Source organism: Lonchura striata, chromosome 29, assembly GCF_050655825.1.
Source record: "Lonchura striata isolate lonStrDom1 chromosome 29, ASM5065582v1, whole genome shotgun sequence".
Classification (NCBI taxonomy): Eukaryota; Metazoa; Chordata; class Aves; order Passeriformes; family Estrildidae; genus Lonchura; species Lonchura striata.
Genome location: NC_140731.1, coordinates 4,178,274 through 4,197,433, shown reverse-complemented (window position 1 = coordinate 4,197,433; position 19,160 = coordinate 4,178,274). Strand labels below are relative to the sequence as shown.

Here is a 19,160-nt window from a genome sequence, read left to right as displayed (position 1 = left end):
CACAGGCGAGAGCAGCCCTGAGCGCTCCCGAGGAGGAAAAAATCCTCCCGGGCACGACCAGCCAGCAGAGCTGCTGCTCATTAAGTGATAGAGCGGTAATGAAATTAAAACGCGCCGCGCCGCTGCACCCCTTGGAGCCCACTGCCTCCCCGGAATCTCCTCTCCCTCCCGGCTCCAGGCTGGGATTGATTGATTCCAGTTAAATTTTAAAAACCACGGCAGGAGCAGCATCCCTGGAATGATGGAGTGGGGCTGGATGAGGCGGATCCCAAAGATCCGGGGCTGCTCCTGCACCTTCATCCCAAACTGGGCTGGATCCCAGGGAAATCCAACACCTGGGAGCAAGGGACAGCCAGGAGAGGCCACACAGCTCCCAGCGGGGACTGCCAGAATTCCAGGAGGTTCCACACGTGAGGAGCTGAGGGTCACCCCACGCCCCCACACTCCCAAATTCCCCTTTCTCCCCCCACCACTGCCAGCAAAACTCAATCCTGTGCTGGCTCCCAGCCCCACAGGACCCCAAAGAGCTCCACACAGCCCCAAACAACCCCAAACAACCCCAAAACAACCCCAAAACAACCCCAAAACAACCCCAAACAATCCCACAGAACCTCAAACAACCCCAAACAACCCCAAAGAGCTCCACACAGCTCCACAGAACCCCAAACATTTCCAAACAACCCCAAACAGCTCCACACAACCCCAAACAACCCCAAACAGCTCCACACAACCCCAAACAACCCCAAACAGCTCCACACAACCCCAGACAGCCCCACACAGCCCCAAACAACCCCAAACAACCCCAAAACAACCCCAAACAATTCCAAACAATCCCAAACAGCTCCACACAGCCCCACACTCACTCCCAGCCCCACACAACCCCACATTCACTCCCAATCCCATACAATCCCACCAAATTCCACACTGTCTCCCAATCCCATACTTGATCCCACACTCTCCCAGTCCCACACAATCCCACACTCATTCCCAATCCCACACAATCCCATTCTCTCCCCCACACAATCCCACACTCTTTCCCAGTCCCACACAATCCCACACTCTCCCAGCCCCACACTCTCCCAATCCCATACAATCCCATTCTCAATCCCACTCTCTCCCAGTCCCACAAAATCCCACACTCATTCCCAATCCCACACAATCCCACACTCATTCCCAATCCCACACAATCCCACACTCATTCCCAATCCCATACAATCCCACACGATCCCACACTCATTCCCAGTCCCACACAATCCCATTCTGTCTCCCAGTCCCATACTCGACCCCACACTCTCCCAGCCCCACACTCACTCCTGCTCTCCCCACGGGACATTCCCTCCCTTGGGAGCAGCTGCAGCGCTCGGGGCTGACTCGGGGATGGCTCTGGGCTCTGCTCCGGGCTTGGAGCTCTGCTCTGGCTCTGCTCCGGGCTCTGATCCCGGCTCTGCTCCCGGCTCAGGGCTCTGCTCCGGGCTCTGATCCCGGCTCTGCTCCGGGCTTGGAGCTCTGCTCTGAGCTCTGCTCCGGGCTTGGAGCTCTGCTCTGGGCTCTGCTCCGGGCTCTGATCCCGGCTCTGCTCTGGGCTGGCTCCAGGCTCTGCTCCGGGCTCCAGACTCTGCTCCGGGCTCTGCTCCGGGCTCAGGGCTCTGCTCCAGGCTTGGAGCTCTGCTCCCGGCTCTGCTCCGGGCTCTGCTCCGGGCTCGGGGCAGGCTCTGTGCCCAGCGCTGCCCCGATTGCATCACCACCCAGCTCCTCCTTTTCCCGGGGCCTCCCAGAGCCCCGCCAGGGCCGGGTTTGCACAAGGGAACAAAGGGACCTGCACGGGGGAGCGGAGGAGCTGCCAGGTGAGCACAGGAGCTGCCAGGTGAGCACAGGAGCTGCCAGGTGAGCACAGGGAGATGCCCAGGTGAGCACAGGAGCTGCCAGGTGAGCACAGGGAGATGGCCAGGTGAGCACAGGAGCTGCCAGGTGAGCACAGGGAGATGCCCAGGTGAGCACAGGGAGCTGCCAGGTGAGCACAGGGAGATGGCCAGGTGAGCACAGGGAGATGGCCAGGTGAGCACAGGAGCTGCCAGGTGAGCACAGGGAGATGGCCAGGTGAGCACAGGAGCTGCCAGGTGAGCGGAGGAGCTGCCAGGTGAGCGGAGGAGCTGCCCAGGTATGCACAGGGAACTCCCCAGGAGTTCACAGGGAGCTGCCCAGGTGGGCACAGGGAGCTGCCAGGTGAGCATAGGAAACTGCCCAGGTGTGCAACTCAGGTGAGCACAGGGAACTCCCCAGGAGTTCACAGGGAGCTGCCCAGGTGGGCACAGGGAGCTGCCCAGGTGAGCAGCCCCAGGTGAGCAGAGGAGCTGCCCAGGTGAGCACAGGGAACTGCCCAGGTGAGCAGCCCCAGGTGAGCAGAGGAGCTGCCCAGGTGAGCACAGGGAACTGCCCCAGATGTGCACAGGAACTGCCCAGGTGAGCAGAGGAGCTGCCAGATGTGCACAGGGAGCTGCTGCCCAGGTGTGCAGCTCAGGTGAGCACAGGGAACTCCCCAGATGTGCACAGGGAGCTGCTGCCCAGGTGTGCAGCTCAGGTGAGCACAGGGAACTGCCCAGGTGAGCAGAGGAGCTGCCAGGTGAGCACAGGGAACTGCCCAGGTGAGCAGAGGAGCTGCCCAGGTGAGCACAGGGAGCTGCTGCCCAGGTGTGCAGCTCAGGTGAGCACAGGGAACTGCCCAGGTGCACAGGGAGCACGCAGAGCTCCCCACTCCCTCAGAGATTCCTCCCAGGCCGTTCCTGCCAGGCCGGGCCGGTTGGGCTGGTTGGGCCGGGCTCAGCACCCCGGGGTGCTGCCAGGGCCCAGCAGGGCAGACTGAAGGGAGGGGGTGACAGGGCAGCCCCCCCGTTAGGAACAAAACAGCCTGGCTGGGACACTTGGCTCGAGCTAAGTACGGACATCGAAATGTTAATTAGCTAATTGCTCCTGGGAATCACCTACCCCCACCCAAACTAGGACCGGGATGCAAAATAATCCAGTGGGATCATGGGAGGGGGTTTTGGGGATGAAAAACACCCCAAAATCAAAAAGAGGGGCACGGTGGAGGGGGCTGGATGGGGAAAAGGGAATCACATCCCTGGTCTGTGTCTGACCTGTCACCAGAACCTGCAGAGGACCGGACTGGGCTGTGGGAAGCAGGAACAAAGGAACAACTCTTCTTGGAGTTACCAGGAGGGAAGGAGAGGGAGAGCTGCTGCTGGACACTCCCGGGACAGACCCAGGGACAGACCCCAGGGACAGACCCCAGGGACAGACCCCAGGGACAGACCCTGCACAGACCCCAGGGACAGACCCCGCACAGACCCCAGGGACAGACCCCAGGGACAGACCCAGGGACAGACCCTGCACAGACCCCAGGGACAGACCCCAGGGACAGACCCCAGGGACAGACCCAGGGACAGACCCCAGGGACAGACCCCGCACAGACCCCAGGGACAGACCCAGGGACAGACCCAGGGACAGACCCCGCACAGACCCAGGGACAGACTCCAGGGACAGACCCAGGGACAGACCCAGGGACAGACCCCGCACAGACCCCAGGGACAGACCCCAGGGACAGACCCCGCACAGACCCAGGGACAGACTCCAGGGACAGACCCAGGGACAGACCCGGGACAGACCCAGGGACAGACCCCAGGGACAGACCCCAGGGACAGACCCGGGACAGACCCAGGGACAGACCAGGGACAGACCCGGGACAGACCCAGGGACAGACCCAGGGACAGACCCCAGGGACAGACCCAGGGACAGACCCAGGGACAGACCCCGCACAGACCCCAGGGACAGACCCCAGGGGCAGACCCTGCACAGACCCCAGGGACAGACCCCAGGGACAGACCCAGGGACAGACCCCAGGGACAGACCCGGGACAGACCCCAGGGACAGACCCCGCACAGACCCCAGGGACAGACCCCAGGGACAGACCCAGGGACAGACCCACGGACAGACCCACGGACAGACCCCAGGGACAGACCCAGGGACAGACCCAGGGACAGACCCAGGGACAGACCCACGGACAGACCCCAGGGACAGACCCTGCACAGACCCCAGGGACAGACCCTGCACAGACCCCAGGGACAGACCCCGCACAGACCCAGGGACAGACCCCAGGGACAGACCCCAGGGACAGACCCCAGGGACAGACCCTGCACAGACCCCAGGGACAGACCCTGCACAGACCCCAGGGACAGACCCGGGACAGACCCGGGACAGACCAGGGACAGACCCCAGGGACAGACCCAGGGACAGACCCCAGGGACAGACCCCAGGGACAGACCCCAGGGACAGACCCAGGGACAGACCCAGGGACAGACCCAGGGACAGACCCCAGGGACAGACCCCAGGGACAGACCCAGGGACAGACCCAGGGACAGACCAGGGACAGACCCGGGACAGACCCGGGGACAGACCCGGGACAGACCCCAGGGACAGACCCAGGGACAGACCCCAGGGACAGACCCCAGGGACAGACCCGGGACAGACCCAGGGACAGACCCAGGGACAGACCCCACACAGACCCCAGGGACAGACCCCAGGGACAGACCCCGCACAGACCCAGGGACAGACCCCAGGGACAGACCCGGGACAGACCCTGCATCCTTCTCACCCTTCAGCTGCCAGAAGAAGCTACAACACCCCCCTGCCGAGCTGCCTTTTTAATAAAGGGCTGAACACTAATTAAGGCGCAGACCGTGCCACCCCCCTGCCGAGCTGCCGTGTTAATAAAGAGCTGAACACTAATTAAGGCACAGACCCTGCCCGTATCACCCCGTGCCAGGCTCACCGTAGGACGCGCTCCGCTCCGTGTCCGAGCTGCCCATGCTGGAGCCTGGCCCTGCTCCGGGAGCTGCTTCACTCTGCACACATTGCCTGGCAAAAAGGGAAAAACCCTGTCAGGATGCCTCGCAACACTACACGTTAAGGACTTTAATTTTTCTGGGCTGAAAGGCACAGAAAAATTCACAAAAAGCCCACTCCGTTTGAGGCTGAATTGATTGCAAGTCTGCAGTTAGTTAAAAGTGTGTCACATCACAAAGCAGAAAACTTAAAGAGTTTGGAGTTTTAAAATATAGTAATAAATATGAAGCAAGATAAAAGTTTTAAGGCAGAAATCGTTCTGCTTTACCTTCTTCTTCAAAAGTTTAAGTAGTATTTTGTAATTAAACAAAAAAAGTCCGCGCTGCAGACTGAGAGAAATTATTTAGTTAAAAAAGAGAATAATTTAAGCATGATTTTTTAGTTAAATAGTTTAACCTTAAAAGACCTTGTATCGAAAGACAGTTAACCATTTTGTCCTTTATTCATACAAGACTACCAGGATGGAAAATCGGAGCTGGGGGGGCAGAGACAGATTCACTTCCCAGGGCAGTGCTCCCAGCTGGGATCAGAGAGGGAATTTGGGATTTGCCCGGAAAATCCCCCAGCCCTGCCCAGGGGGACGGGCACGAGTGGCAGGACAGCCCAAGGGCAGCCGGAGCTGATTGTGAAACTCCTCCAGGAAACGAGCTGGGGAATTCCCCTGGTGTGATAAAAACCTCATCTCCCCCCTGCCAGCGCCCCCAAATCCTCCTCGAACCCCCCCAGCCCCTCCCAGCCCCCGGGCAGGGCCTGAAGGGCAGGTTCAACTCCTCCATCCTGATTAAACTCAAGGCAGGCAGGACCTGGAGTGGGGCTGGGAGGGACAGGAGGCACCCAGGAACTCAACCCTGCAGGGCACAACAACAAAGCACCCAAATCCTTAAATAACAAAGCACCCAAATCCTCCAATAACAAAGCACCCAAATCCTCCAATAACAAAGCACCCAATCCTCCAATAACAAAGCACCCAATCCTCCTCAAATAACGAAGCACCCAATCCTCCAATAACAAAGCACCCAATCCTCAAATAACAAAGCACCCAAATCCTCCAATAACAAAGCACCCAATCCTCCTCAAATAACGAAGCACCCAATCCTCCTCAAATAACAAAGCACCCAATCCTCAAATAACGAAGCACCCAATCCTCAAATAACAAAGCACCCAATCCTCAAATAACAAAGCACCCAATCCTCAAATAACAAAGCACCCAAATCCTCCAATAACAAAGCACCCAATCCTCCTCAAATAACGAAGCACCCAATCCTCCTCAAATAACGAAGCACCCAATCCTCCTCAAATAACGAAGCACCCAATCCTCCTCCAATAACGAAGCACCCAATCCTCAAATTCCGCCAGGTTTGAAAGGGAGATTCCCACTCAGCAAGGCAACGGTGGCTCAGTGGGGATGCAAAAGGAAATCATCAGCCAGGGATTCAGCTGAAGTGAGACTCCAGCTCCTTCCCCTCACACGTAGTTTCCTTTTCTAAGCACCAAACCTCACAGCTTCTATTAAACAAACAAAAAAAAAAAGGCAAAAAAACCCCAGTATTGTTACGCAAAAAGCCAAATTTTCTGCAGAAGGTGCCTCAGGAGGAATGGCCTTACCCCAGCAGCGAGTCCCACCAGAGGCTCACTCCAGGATGGAGCCAGGAGGGAGATTTTGGGGGAGAGGATTTGGGCGATTTTGGGGGGAAATGTTCGTTGTGGAGCCACCTCAGTATCTGCCCCCAGGCTGGGTGGGGCAGGCCAGGACCCCTTATCTGCCCCGGCAGCTGCTGGGCTGGGGGCTGGACCCACACCCAGCTCAGGGGAGGGCTGGAATTCACCCACCCGGGGGAGACTGGCGTGGGCAGCCTCCTCCACGAGGGAATTCTCCCTAAAATCCCACCTAAACCTGGAATTCACCCACCCGGGGGAGACTGGCGTGGGCAGCCTCCTCCACGAGGGAATTCTCCCTAAAATCCCACCGAAACCTGGAATTCACCCACCCGGGGGAGACTGGCGTGGGCAGCCTCCTCCGTGAGGGAATTCTCCCTAAAATCCAACTTAAACCTGGAATTCACCCACCCAGGGGAGACTGGCGTGGGCAGCCTCCTCCACGAGGGAATTCTCCCTAAAATCCAACTTAAACCTGGAATTCACCCATCCGGGGGAGACTGGCGTGGGCAGCCTCCTCCACGAGGGAATTCTCCCTAAAATCCCACCTAAAGCTGCCCTGGAAGATTTTTTATCTGCTTCTACCCCCTGGGAGCAGAGCCTGACCTGGCTGCTCCTCTTGGGCAGGTGTGGAGAGCCAGGAGGTCCCTCCTGAGCCTCCTTTTCTCCAGCTGAGCCCCCAGACCCTCACCCTGAGCCCCCAGACCCTCACCCTGAGCCCCCAGACCCTCACCCTGAGCCCCCCAGACCCTCAGATCCTCACCCTAACCCCCCCAGCCCCCCACCCTGAGCCCCCAGACCCTCACCCTGAGCCCCCAGACCCCCACCCTGAGCCCCCCAGATCCCTCACCCTGAGCCCCCAGACCCTCAGATCCTCACCCTAACCCCCCCAGCCCCCCACCCTGAGCCCCCAGCCCCCCACCCTCTCCCGCTCCAGACGAGCTCCAGCTCCTCCCGGTGCTGCCCTGGGGTCCCAGAACTGCCCCGGGACGGGGGCTCAGCCGTGCCCAGCCCCGCGGGGTGGGCACTGCCCGGCTCCAGAGGGGCACGAGCCGGTTCTGTGCCCCCCTTGCCCAGCCCCGGGACCCTCCCCACCCTGGGTGGGAACCCAGAGCAGCCCCTGGCACCCTGGCAGGGTCAGAACCCCCTGGACAGAGACCCCGAGACCCTGGCTGTGATCTCTGCCCATGGAAAAGAGTTTTTAAAATCACAGGATCAATTACCAGCTCTGAGGGTTTGATATCAGTGATAATTAAGTGTGGCACGGGTGCAAAAGTAAAATTTTAGGGTTCTAGATGAGGGATCCAAAGGGGACAAGGTGGAGGAAATTGGGTGTGCCTTGTCCTTTTTCTCCTCCTTCATGCCCTCCATGTCTCACTGAGGTGTTGGCATTTTTCTGCTGGTTCAGGCTGGGGACACACTGTTCAATATTGGTGATAGATATTGGCACGTTATTGTAAATACAGCCCAGGGAGTTTCTGGTATATAATATTTGTAATATTATGTACCATAAACTGGGGACTGGGTTTAGGCTGGGGACACACTGTCCAACGTAGGTGATGGATATTGGCAGGTTATTGTAATATATTAAATATATTTAATATATATTTCTGTATATATTAAGTATATATTATAGTATATATAATGTATATTATATATGTTATATATATTTAAATGTATATATATATAAAAAATATTGCAAATATAGCACAGGTCGTTTTTGGTATTTAATGTTTGTAACATTATATACCAGAAACTGGGGACATATATATTTAAATATATTTAAATATATATATATATATATATATAGTAAATATAGCACACGTCATTTCTGGTGTATAATGTTTGTAACATCCCACTGAGCGATTTTATATTGGCATGTTATTGTAAATATAGCACATGTATATAACACGTTTTCGGTATTTAATGTTTGTAACATCATATACCAGAAACTGGGGACATATATATTTAAATATATTTAAATATATATATATATATATATATATATAGTAAATATAGCACACGTCATTTCAGGTGTACAATGTTTGTAACATCCCACTGAGCGATTTTATATTGGCATGTTATTGTAAATATAGCACAGGTCGTTTTCGGTGTTTAATGTTTGTAACATTATATACCAGAAACTGGGGACATATATATTTAAATATATTTTTATATCTATTTAAAGATATATATATATATATAAAATATATTGTAAATATAGCACAGGTAGTTTCTGGTATATAATATTTGTAACATTATTTACCAGATATAATGTGTGTAACATTATATACCAGAAACTGGGGACTGGGTTTAGACTGGGGACACCCTGTTCAATGTAGGTGACAGATATTGGCACATTATTGTAATATATTAAATATATTAAAATATATTAAAATATATATATTTAAAAAAATATATATCAAATATATTGTAAATCCAGCCCAGGGAGTTTCTGGTATTTAATGTTTGTAACATTATGTACCAGATATAATGTTTGTAACATTATATACCAGAAACTAGGGACACATATATTTAAATATATATATATATATATATATTTAAATATATATATATATTTAAGTATATATATAGATAGATAGATAGATATAGATATAGATATAGATATAGATATAGATATAGATATAGATATAGATATAGATATATATCAAATATATTGTAAATCCAGCCCAGGGAGTTTCTGGTATTTAATGTTTGTAACATTATGTACCAGATATAATGTTTGTAACATTATATACCAGAAACTAGGGACACATATATTTAAATATATATATATATATATATATTTAAATATATAGATATGGATATAGATTAGATATAGATATATATAAAATATATTGTAAATGCAGCCCAGGGAGTTTCTGGTATTGAATGTTTGTCCCATCCCACTGAGGGCAGAGCCCCACACGCTGCCCTGCAGGACAGAGCTGGGCAGGGCAGCAGAACATGTGAGAGATAAACAGAATAAACAACCTGGAACCAGCACAGACCAATTATGGCTTCTGCTTTGGCAGGGGGCTGAGAGATGGACTTTTACAATCTGGGAATTATCAATACTCCCATTCCCACAGCCTGGCACCCAGCGAGGGCTCAGCCCCCCGTGCCAGGGAAGGTCCCTGGCACCAACCCTGCCCACTCCTCCAGCCACGGCTGCTCTGCTGTGCCAGGCGTGCAGCCGGCGCTCAACAATGGGGTTCTTGTCCTGTCCCCACCCCGAGAACTTCCCGAGCCTCGGGCTCATCCTGCTGCTCATCCTGATCCCACTCCTGATCCCGCTCCTCATCCCGTTCCTCATCCTGCTGCTCATCCTGATCCCACTCCTGATCCCGCTCCTCATCCTCATCCTGCTGCTCATCCTGCTGCTCATCCTGATCCCACTCCTCATCCTCATCCAGCTGCTCATCCTGATCCCACTCCTGATCCCGCTCCTCATCCTCATCCAGCTGCTCATCCTGCTCCTGCTCCTCATCCTGATCCCACTCCTGATCCCACTCCTCATCCTCATCCAGCTGCTCATCCTGATCCCGCTCCTCATCCCGTTCCTCATCCTGCTGCTCATCCTGATCCCACTCCTGATCCCGCTCCTCATCCTGCCCCTGCTCCTCATCCTGATCCCACTCCTGATCCCGCTCCTCATCCTCATCCTGCTGCTCATCCTGCTCCTGCTGCTCATCCTGATCCCACTCCTGATCCCGCTCCTCATCCTGCTCCTGCTCCTCATCCCGTTCCTCATCCTGCTCCTCATCCTGATCCTCATCCTGATCCCACTCCTGATCCCGCTCCTCATCCTCATCCAGCTCCTGCTCCTCATCCCGTTCCTCATCCCGTTCCTCATCCTGCTCCTCATCCTGCTCCTCCTGCTCCTGCTGGGAGCAGTTCCTGCCTTTGATCCGGGCTTTGATGTGGGCTGGGGCTGGGCTGGTTCCGGGGCAGACGGGATCCTGCCGGAGCCCCCTGGGGCTGGCATCGCCCTTTGGTGCAGACAGACACCCGGCAGGCTGGGGCACTGGGAGCTGCTCACTGGTGAAACTGGGAGCTGCTCACTGGTGAAACTGGGAGATCCTCACTGGTGAAACTGGGAGCTGCTCACTGGTGAAACTGGGAGATCCTCGCTGGTGAAACTGGGAGATCCTCGCTGGTGAAACTGGGAGATCCTCACTGGTGAAACTGGGAGATCCTCACTGGTGAAACTGGGAGATCCTCACTGGTGGCACTGGGAGCTGCTCACTGGTGAAAACTGGGAGATCCTCACTGGGACACTGGGAGCTGCTCAGTGACCCTCTGGGCATCACCCCTGTGGGATCATCCCTGTGGGATCCATCCCTGTGGGATCACCCCTGTGGGATCATCCCTGTGGGATCATCCCTGTGGGATCATCCCTGTGGGATCCATCCCTGTGGGATCATCCCTGTGGGATCATCCCTGTGGGATCATCCCTGTGGGATCCATCCCTGTGGGATCCATCTCTGTGGGATCATCCCTGTGGGATCCATCCCTGTGGGATCCATCCCTGTGGGATCATCCCTGTGGGATCCATCTCTGTGGGATCATCCCTGTGGGATCCATCCCTGTGGGATCCATCCCTGTGGGATCATCCCTGTGGGATCATCCCTGTGGGATCCATCTCTGTGGGATCCATCTCTGTGGGATCCATCCCTGTGGGATCACCCCTGCAGGACCCAGACCCCAGATTTGGGGTCCAACCCCCAGATTTGGGGTCCAGCCCCAGATTTGGGGTCCAACCCCAGTTTTGGGGTCCAGCCCCAGTTTTGGGGTCCATCTCCCAGTTTTGGGGTCCAGCCCCAGTTTTGGGGTCCATCTCCCAGATTTGGGGTCCAGCCCCGGATTTGGGGTCCAGCCCCGGATTTGGGGTCCAGCCCCAGTTTTGGGGTCCAGCCCCAGTTTTGGGGTCCATCTCCCAGTTTTGGGGTCCAGCCCCAGATTTGGGGTTTAACTCCCAGTTTTGGGGTCCAGCCCCGGATTTGGGGTCCAGCCCCAGTTTTGGGGTCCATCTCCCGGATTTGGGGTCCATCTCCCAGTTTTGGGGTCCAGCCCCAGTTTTGGGGTCCAGCCCCAGATTTGGGGTTTAACTCCCAGTTTTGGGGTCCATCTCCCAGTTTTGGGGTCCAGCCCCAGATTTGGGGTCCAGCCCCGGATTTGGGGTCCAGCCCCGGATTTGGGGTCCAGCCGCGCTCCCTCCCGCACGGGACGGGGCAGGTGACGCCCACCGAGCACCGAGACTTTCCACGGCCGGTACCGACCCAAACCCGCGGACCCACGGCGCCGGTACCGCGCCGCCGCCCGCAGCCTCCCGCTCTCCCGGTACCGGCACCGGAGCCCGCTCCGGACCTCGCCCGGGGCCGGCCCGGCCCCGCCAGGTCACGGCGCCGATCCCGGAGCCCTGCGGGGCCTCCGCCGCCCGCCGGACCATCCTCCCCCCGGGACGCAACCGGAGCCGGTACCGGCGGGGCCACGGGCACCGTGCGGGCACCCGAGCCCCGCACCCCATCCCGAGGAACCGGCCCGGGGCACCCCCAAAGCCCGGCCGAGGGTCAGAGCCGGTGCCGCCGGGACCCCCGGGACACGCCAAGGTCACCGGGGCACCCCGAGCCCCCGGTACCGGCGGGGCTGAAACCCCGCAAACCCCCGGTACCGGCGGGGCTGGAGTCCCCCAAACCCCCCGGTACCGGCGGGGCTGGAGCCCCCCCAAACCCCCGGTACCGGCGGGGCTGGAGTCCCCCAAACCCCCCGGTACCGGCGGGGCTGGAGCCCCCCCAAACCCCCGGTACCGGCGGGGCTGGAGTCCCCCAAACCCCCGGTACCGGCGGGGCTGAAACCCCCGGAAACCCCCGGAAACCCCCGGTACCGGCGGGGCCGGAGCCCCCCGCAGCCCGGCCGGGACCCCCCCGGCACCGCCCGCCGCGGGTCCCGCATCGCTCACCGGCCCCGGGCGGCCCCGGCCCCGCCGCCGCCGCCGCATGCCCGGCCCGAGCCGCGCTCGGCGCGCGGAGCCGCGTCACGGGGCGGCACCGGGGGCGGCACCGGGACACCGGGGAGGGGCTGCGGGACACCGGGACACCGGGGAGGGGCTCCGGGATACCGGGGGCGGCACCGGGACACCGGGGAGGGGCTGCGGGACACCGGGACACCGGGGAGGGGCTCCGGGATACCGGGGGCGGCACCGGGACACCGGGGAGGGGCTCCGGGACACCGGGACACCGGGGAGGGGCTCCGGGACACCGGGTGGGACCTGAGCCCTAACGTGGGTGCTGGGTGGGCGCTGAGCCCCGGGGCTGGCGGGAGGGGGGTGAGCCCCAGGATGGCAGCCAGGGGCCAGGTCCCAGTTTGGGGTCCCGGTCCCACTTTGGGGTCCCAGTCCCAGTTTGGGCTCAGGTCCCAGTTTGGGGTCCCGGTCCCAGTTTGGGCTCAGGTCCCAGTTTGGGGTCCCGGTCCCAGTTTGGGGTCCCGGGTCCCACTTTGGGGTCCCGGGTCCCACTTTGGGGTCCCAGTCCCAGTTTGGGCTCAGGTCCCAGTTTGGGGTCCCGGGTCCCACTTTGGGGTCCCAGGTCACACTTTGGGGTCCCAGGTCCCACTTTGGGCTCGGGTCCCATTTTGGGGTCCCGGTCCCAGTTTGGGGTCCCAGTCCCAGTTTGGGGTCCCAGATCCAGGTTTGGTATCCCAGGTTCCAGTTTGGGGTCCCAGGTCCCAGTTTGAAGTTCCAGTCCCAGTTTGGGCTCCTGGTCCCAGTTTGGGGTCCCAGTCCCAGTTTGGGATGCCCAGGCTGGGATTTTGGGATGCCCAGAGTGGGATTTTGGGATGCCCAGAGTGGGATTTTGGGATGCCAGGCTGGCATTTTGGGATGCCCAGGCTGGCATTTTGGGGTGCCCAGAGTGGGATTTTGGGATGCCCAGAGTGGGATTTTGGGATGCCCAGAGTGGGATTTTGGGGTGCCCAGAGTGGGATTTTGGGATGCCAGGCTGGCATTTTGGGATGCCAGGCTAGCATTTCCTTTTCTTCCTCCACAACCCCCAGAACCAGGACGTGGATTTCCAGGTGAGACCCCAAAACCCCGGCTCTGTGTCCTGCTGCTTCCTCAGGATCCCCCAAATCCCCCCAAATCCCCCCAAATCCCCCTCGGGTGTCACCCCAAGCCCCTCGTGGCTCCCTTCCAGCTCTGATCCCCCCGTTCCCATTCCCAGCTTTTCCCAGCAGTGCCTCCACCCCAAACTGGACCCACTGGGCACCCTGGGGGGGCTGTGCCCTCCCCTGGCCTGGCACCGCTTTTTGGGGTGCCAAAACGCCGACTCCTCCCCGAGCCTCCTGCGGTGCTGCTTTGGATTTTGGAAAAACGCTGCTCCCTCCTCCGGCATTCCCGGGGGATCAGTGGCTCAACAGCCCCTTCCTGAGGGCCAGACCCGGGCGTTTAACTGGGATTTAACTGGGATTTAACTGGGATTTAATTGGGATTTAACTGGGATTTAACTGGGATCTAATTGGGATCTAACTGGGATCTAACTGGGATCTAACTGGGATCTAATTGGGATTTAACTGGGATCTAATTGGGATTTAACTGGGATCTAATTGGGATCTAACTGGGATTTAATTGGGATTTAACTGGGATCTAATTGGGATCTAACTGGGATTTAATTGGGATTTAACTGGGATCTAATTGGGATCTAACTGGGATCTAATTGGGATCTAACTGGGATCTAACTGGGATTTAACTGGGATCTAACTGGGATCTAACTGGGATCTAACTGGGATTTAATTGGGATCTAATTGGGATCTAACTGGGATCTAATTGGGATCTAACTGGGATTTAACTGGGATTTAATTGGGATCTAACTGGGATTTAATTGGGATCTAATTGGGATCTAACTGGGATCTAACTGGGATCTAACTGGGATCTAACTGGGATTTAATTGGCATTTAATTGGGATTTAACTGGGATCTAATTGGGATCTAACTGGGATTTAATTGGGATTTAACTGGGATTTAACTGGGATCTAACTGGGATCTAACTGGGAGCAGCCCGGCATTGCCAAAGGTGCTGCTAAATGGCCAAATCCTGGAAAAACGAGAAATTCCACCACGCCCAGCCCTGACAGCGCAGGAATAACCCCAAAAAAATTCCTAAAAATAGGAACAACCCTGGCGGAAGCCTCGCCGCCCACCTGCACCTGGGCGTGAAATCTGGGAAACTGCCCAAAGTGCCCAAAAGTGCCCAAAAATGCCCCAAAATGCCCCAAACTGGTTTGGGCTGGGGGGCAACGCCAGCTGCCGGGTGCAGATATTGGCAGGAAGCAAATCAGAGTTTCTAACGGGGCACGAGCCTGAGAATCTGTCAGAAAAGAATGTAAATTATTTTATATCTCATTATTCTAGAGCTCTCTTATGATTCTAGATCTCTCTTATTTTTCTGTATCTCTTATTATTCTAGATCTCTCTTATTTTTCTGTATCTCTCTTATTTTTCTGTATCTCTCTTATTTTTCTGTATCTCTCTTATTTTTCTAGATCTCTCTTATTATTCTATTATCTCCCTTATGATTCTAGATCTCTCTTATTATTCTATATTTCTCTTATTTTTCTATGTGTCTTCTTATTCTATATCTCCCCTATTTTTCTATATGTCTCTTATTATTCTATATCTCATTATTCTATATTTCTCTTATTTTTCTATGTGTCTTCTTATTCTATATCTCTCCTATTTTTCTATATGTCTCTTATTATTCTATATCTCATTATTCTATATTTCTCTTATTTTTCTATATGTCCCTTATTATTCTAGATCTCTCTTATTATTCTATATTTCTCTTATTTTTCTATATGTCTCATTATTCTAGATCTCTCTTATTATTCTAGATCTCGCTTATTTTTCTGTATCTCTTATTATTCTAGATCCCTCTTATTATTCTATATGTCTCTTATTATTCTATATGTCTCTTATTATCCACATTATTCCTAAATAAGTTCTACCGAGGCACGCCGGCGGCGCGCGGTGTTTTCACTTCAGGCCAGGATCGCTCTGGACAAAGCTCTGCATAAAAGGGATGGATTTTAAAATAAAATTCAAAGCTCTGCATAAAAGGGACGGATTTTAAAATAAATTTAAAGCTCTGCATAAAAGGGATGGATTTTAAAATAAATTTAAAGCTCTGCATAAAAGGGATGGATTTTAAAATAAAATTCAAAGCTCTGGCTGAAAGAGGGATGGATTTTAAAATAAAATTCAAAGTTCTGCATAAAAGGGACGGATTTTAAAATAAAATTCAAAGCTCTGCATAAAAGAGGGACGGATTTTAAAATAAAATTCAAAGCTCTGGCTGAAAGAGGGATGGATTTTAAAATAAATTCAAAGCTCTGGCTGAAAGAGGGGCGGATTTTAAAATAAATTCAAAGCTCTGGCTGAAAGAGGGATGTTTTTTAAAATAAAATTCAAATCTCTGGCTGAAAGAGGGACGGATTTTAAAATAAATTCAAAGCTCTGGCTGAAAGAGGGACGGATTTTAAAATAAATTCAAAGCTCTGGCTGAAAGAGGGACGGATTTTAAAATAAATTCAAATCTCTGGCTGAAAGAGGGATGTTTTTTAAAATAAATTCAAAGCTCTGGCTGAAAGAGGGATGTTTTTTAAAATAAATTCAAATCTCTGGCTGAAAGAGGGACGGATTTTAAAATAAAATTCAAATCTCTGGCTAAAAGAGGGCTGTTTTTTAAAATAAATTCAAAGCTCTGGCTGAAAGAGGGACGGATTTTAAAATAAATTCAAAGCTCTGGCTAAAAGAGGGGCGGATTTTAAAATAAATTCAAATCTCTGGCTAAAAGAGGGACGGATTTTAAAATAAATTCAAAGCTCTGCATAAAAGAGGGCTGTTTTTTAAAATAAAATTCAAATCTCTGGCTGAAAGAGGGCTGTTTTTTGAAATAAATCCGAATAAACCCGAGCTCCAGGATCCCCCGCGCGGCCGCGGTACTCACCGAGCTCGCAGCAGCGCCGGGCGCGGCTCCCGCGGCTGCCCCGATTTAAGCGTTAATTGCGTTAATTACGCTCATTAAGGCGCTTTGATGAGCCGGGCGGACTCTGCTCGGCAGCCCCGGGACGTGCGGCGGGGACCGTCCCGGGCCCGGCCCCGGTTCTTATCGGGAGCGCGGCCCCGGCGGGGCTAATCACGGATCAATTAACGAGCGGCATCACATCATAGAAACGAAAATCCCTCCAGCCCAATTAACATGAAAAAATAAAATAATTATTTTCGCAGTCCGGTTCTACCTAGCCAGCCACGCGAGTTATAAATGAAGATTTGTCCAGAAAAATTGAATATAAAAAAATATTTATTTTGCAACCCAATTCTACCTAGCCAGCCACAAGTGTTATCAATGAAGATTTGTCCAGAAAAATGTAATATGAAAATATAAAATATTTATTTTCCAATCCAATTCTACCTAGCCAGCCACAAGTGTTATCAATGAAGATTTGTCCAGAAAAATTTAATATAAAAAAATATTTATTTTCCAGTCCGATTCTACCTAGCCAGCCACAAGTGTTATCAATGAAGATTTGTCCAGAAAAATTTAATATGAAAAAATAAAATATTTATTTCGCAATCCAATTCTACCTAGCCAGCCACAAGTGTTATCAATGAAGATTTGTCCAGAAAAATTTAATATGAAAATATAAAATATTTATTTTACAATCCGATTCTACCTAGCGGGGTCAGCACCAGAATTCAGCCTCAGCAGAGTTTCCTCCATGCCCACGTCTCCATCCTGGCATGAGCGGTTTTTATTGGGAAAATTCGGGTTTTATTGGGAAAATTCAGGTTTTTATTGGGAAAATTTGTTTTTTTATTGGGAAAATTTGGGGTTTATAGGGAAAATTTGGGTTTTATTGGGAAAATCCCAGGTCCATGAGATCCATCCCGGGTCCATGTTCTCCATCCCAGGTCCATGACCTCAATCCCAGGTCCATGATCTCCATCCCAGGTCCATGATCTCCATCCCGGGTCCATGATCTCCATCCCGGGTCCATGATCTCCATCCATGGTCCATGTTCTCCATCCCGGGTCCATGATCTCCATCCATGGTCCATGATCTCCATCTCGGGTCCATGATCTCCATCCCGGGTCCATGTTCTCCATCCATGGTCCATGTTCTCCATCCCAGGTCCGTGATCTCCATCTCGGGTCCATGATCTTCATCCTGGGTCCATGATCTCCATCCATGGTCCATGTTCTCCATCCATGGTCCATGATCTCCATCTCGGGTCCATGATCTTCATCCCGGGTCCATGAGATCCATCCCGGGTCCATGATCTCCATCCATGGTCCATGATCTCCATCTCGGGTCCATGATCTCCATCCCGGGTCCATGATCTCCATCCCAGGTCCATGTGCTCCATCCCAGGTCCATGATCTCCATCCATGGTCCATGTTCTCCATCCCAGGTCCGTGATCTCCATCTCGGGTCCATGATCTCCATCCATGGTCCATGATCTCCATCTCGGGTCCATGATCTCCATCCATGGTCCATGTTCTCCATCCATGGTCCATGTGCTCCATCCCAGGTCCATGTTCTCCATCCATGGTCCATGGTCCATGATCTCCATCCCAGGTCCATGATCTTCATCCCAGGTCCATGATCTCCATCCATGGTCCATGATCTCCATCCCGGGTCCATGTTCTCCATCCATGGTCCATGATCTCCATCCATGGTCCATGTTCTCCATCCATGGTCCATGATCTCCATCCCAGGTCCATGATCTCCATCCCGGGTCCATGATCTCCATCCATGGTCCATGATCTCCATCCATGGTCCATGTTCTCCATCCATGGTCCATGTGCTCCATCCATGGTCCATGATCTCCATCCATGGTCCATCTCCATCTCCTGGCCTCGTTTGGTGTCCATCAGGTTTCCACACGCCCGGTTTCACCTGCCAGGCCGGGGCAGCCCTGACCCGAACGTGTGACACGCCAACAAATATTCCATGTCCCAAACATCGTATTGAAAATGGCGAAAATCATATCTACTGCACGTAACAGGGAGGCTAATTATAGATCAATCGATTAACAAGGATTAATTAAGCCAAAGAACAGCGCTCTGCCCCGGCCACACCTTCGCCCTTTGACCTTTTTGGTTTTATTGTCCTTTTTTTTTCCTTTCCCGTTGACGTGTTTTCTGTATCTCGATTTGAACTTTATATTGGAACTTAAAACTCTATTTAACACACTAATTAAGAAAATTAACGCAGCATCACTTTCTAACGTCACACATATAACATTCATTGCAACATTTGCGAAAAGCCAATCGTAACATCTGCATTTTTCGCGTTGTGAAAAACGCCAATCGCTTGGTTTTGAAAATTGTTAAAAGTTTAATAATAATAAAATGGTTATAAAAATAATCATACAATTAGAGTAATAAAGTTTAGAGTTAGGACAATTAAAATTGTTAATAGTTTAATAATAATAAAATGGTTATAAAAATAATCATACAATTAGAGTAATAAAGTTTAGAGTTAGGACAGTTAAAATTGTTAATAGTTTAATAATAATAAAATGGTTATAACAGAGTAATAAAGTTTA

At 52.9% G+C, this 19,160-nt stretch overlaps 1 protein-coding gene across 6 annotated transcripts in view; it reads right to left on the bottom strand.

The window, feature by feature from the left end:
• Positions 1-12,596, bottom strand: part of LOC110481537 (natural resistance-associated macrophage protein 2-like) — a 45,394-nt gene extending 32,798 nt beyond the window's left edge. The window contains exons 1-3 of one of the 6 annotated variants that reach the window (XM_085562927.1): positions 6,505-7,319; positions 3,372-4,911; positions 26-3,311 (exon numbers count right to left, since the gene is read on the bottom strand). In XM_085562927.1, the coding sequence (XP_085419053.1) occupies positions 3,065-3,311; positions 3,372-4,639 (1,515 nt within the window). In that variant the 5' untranslated portion in view covers positions 4,640-4,911; positions 6,505-7,319 and the 3' untranslated portion in view covers positions 26-3,064. Of the gene's footprint in view, positions 1-25; positions 4,912-6,504; positions 7,320-12,517 lie in introns of those variants that run through there. The other 5 variants (XM_077788627.2, XM_085562926.1, XM_085562923.1 and 2 more) reach the window with 5 other exon arrangements.
• Between the last annotated feature and the right edge of the window lie 6,564 nt (positions 12,597-19,160).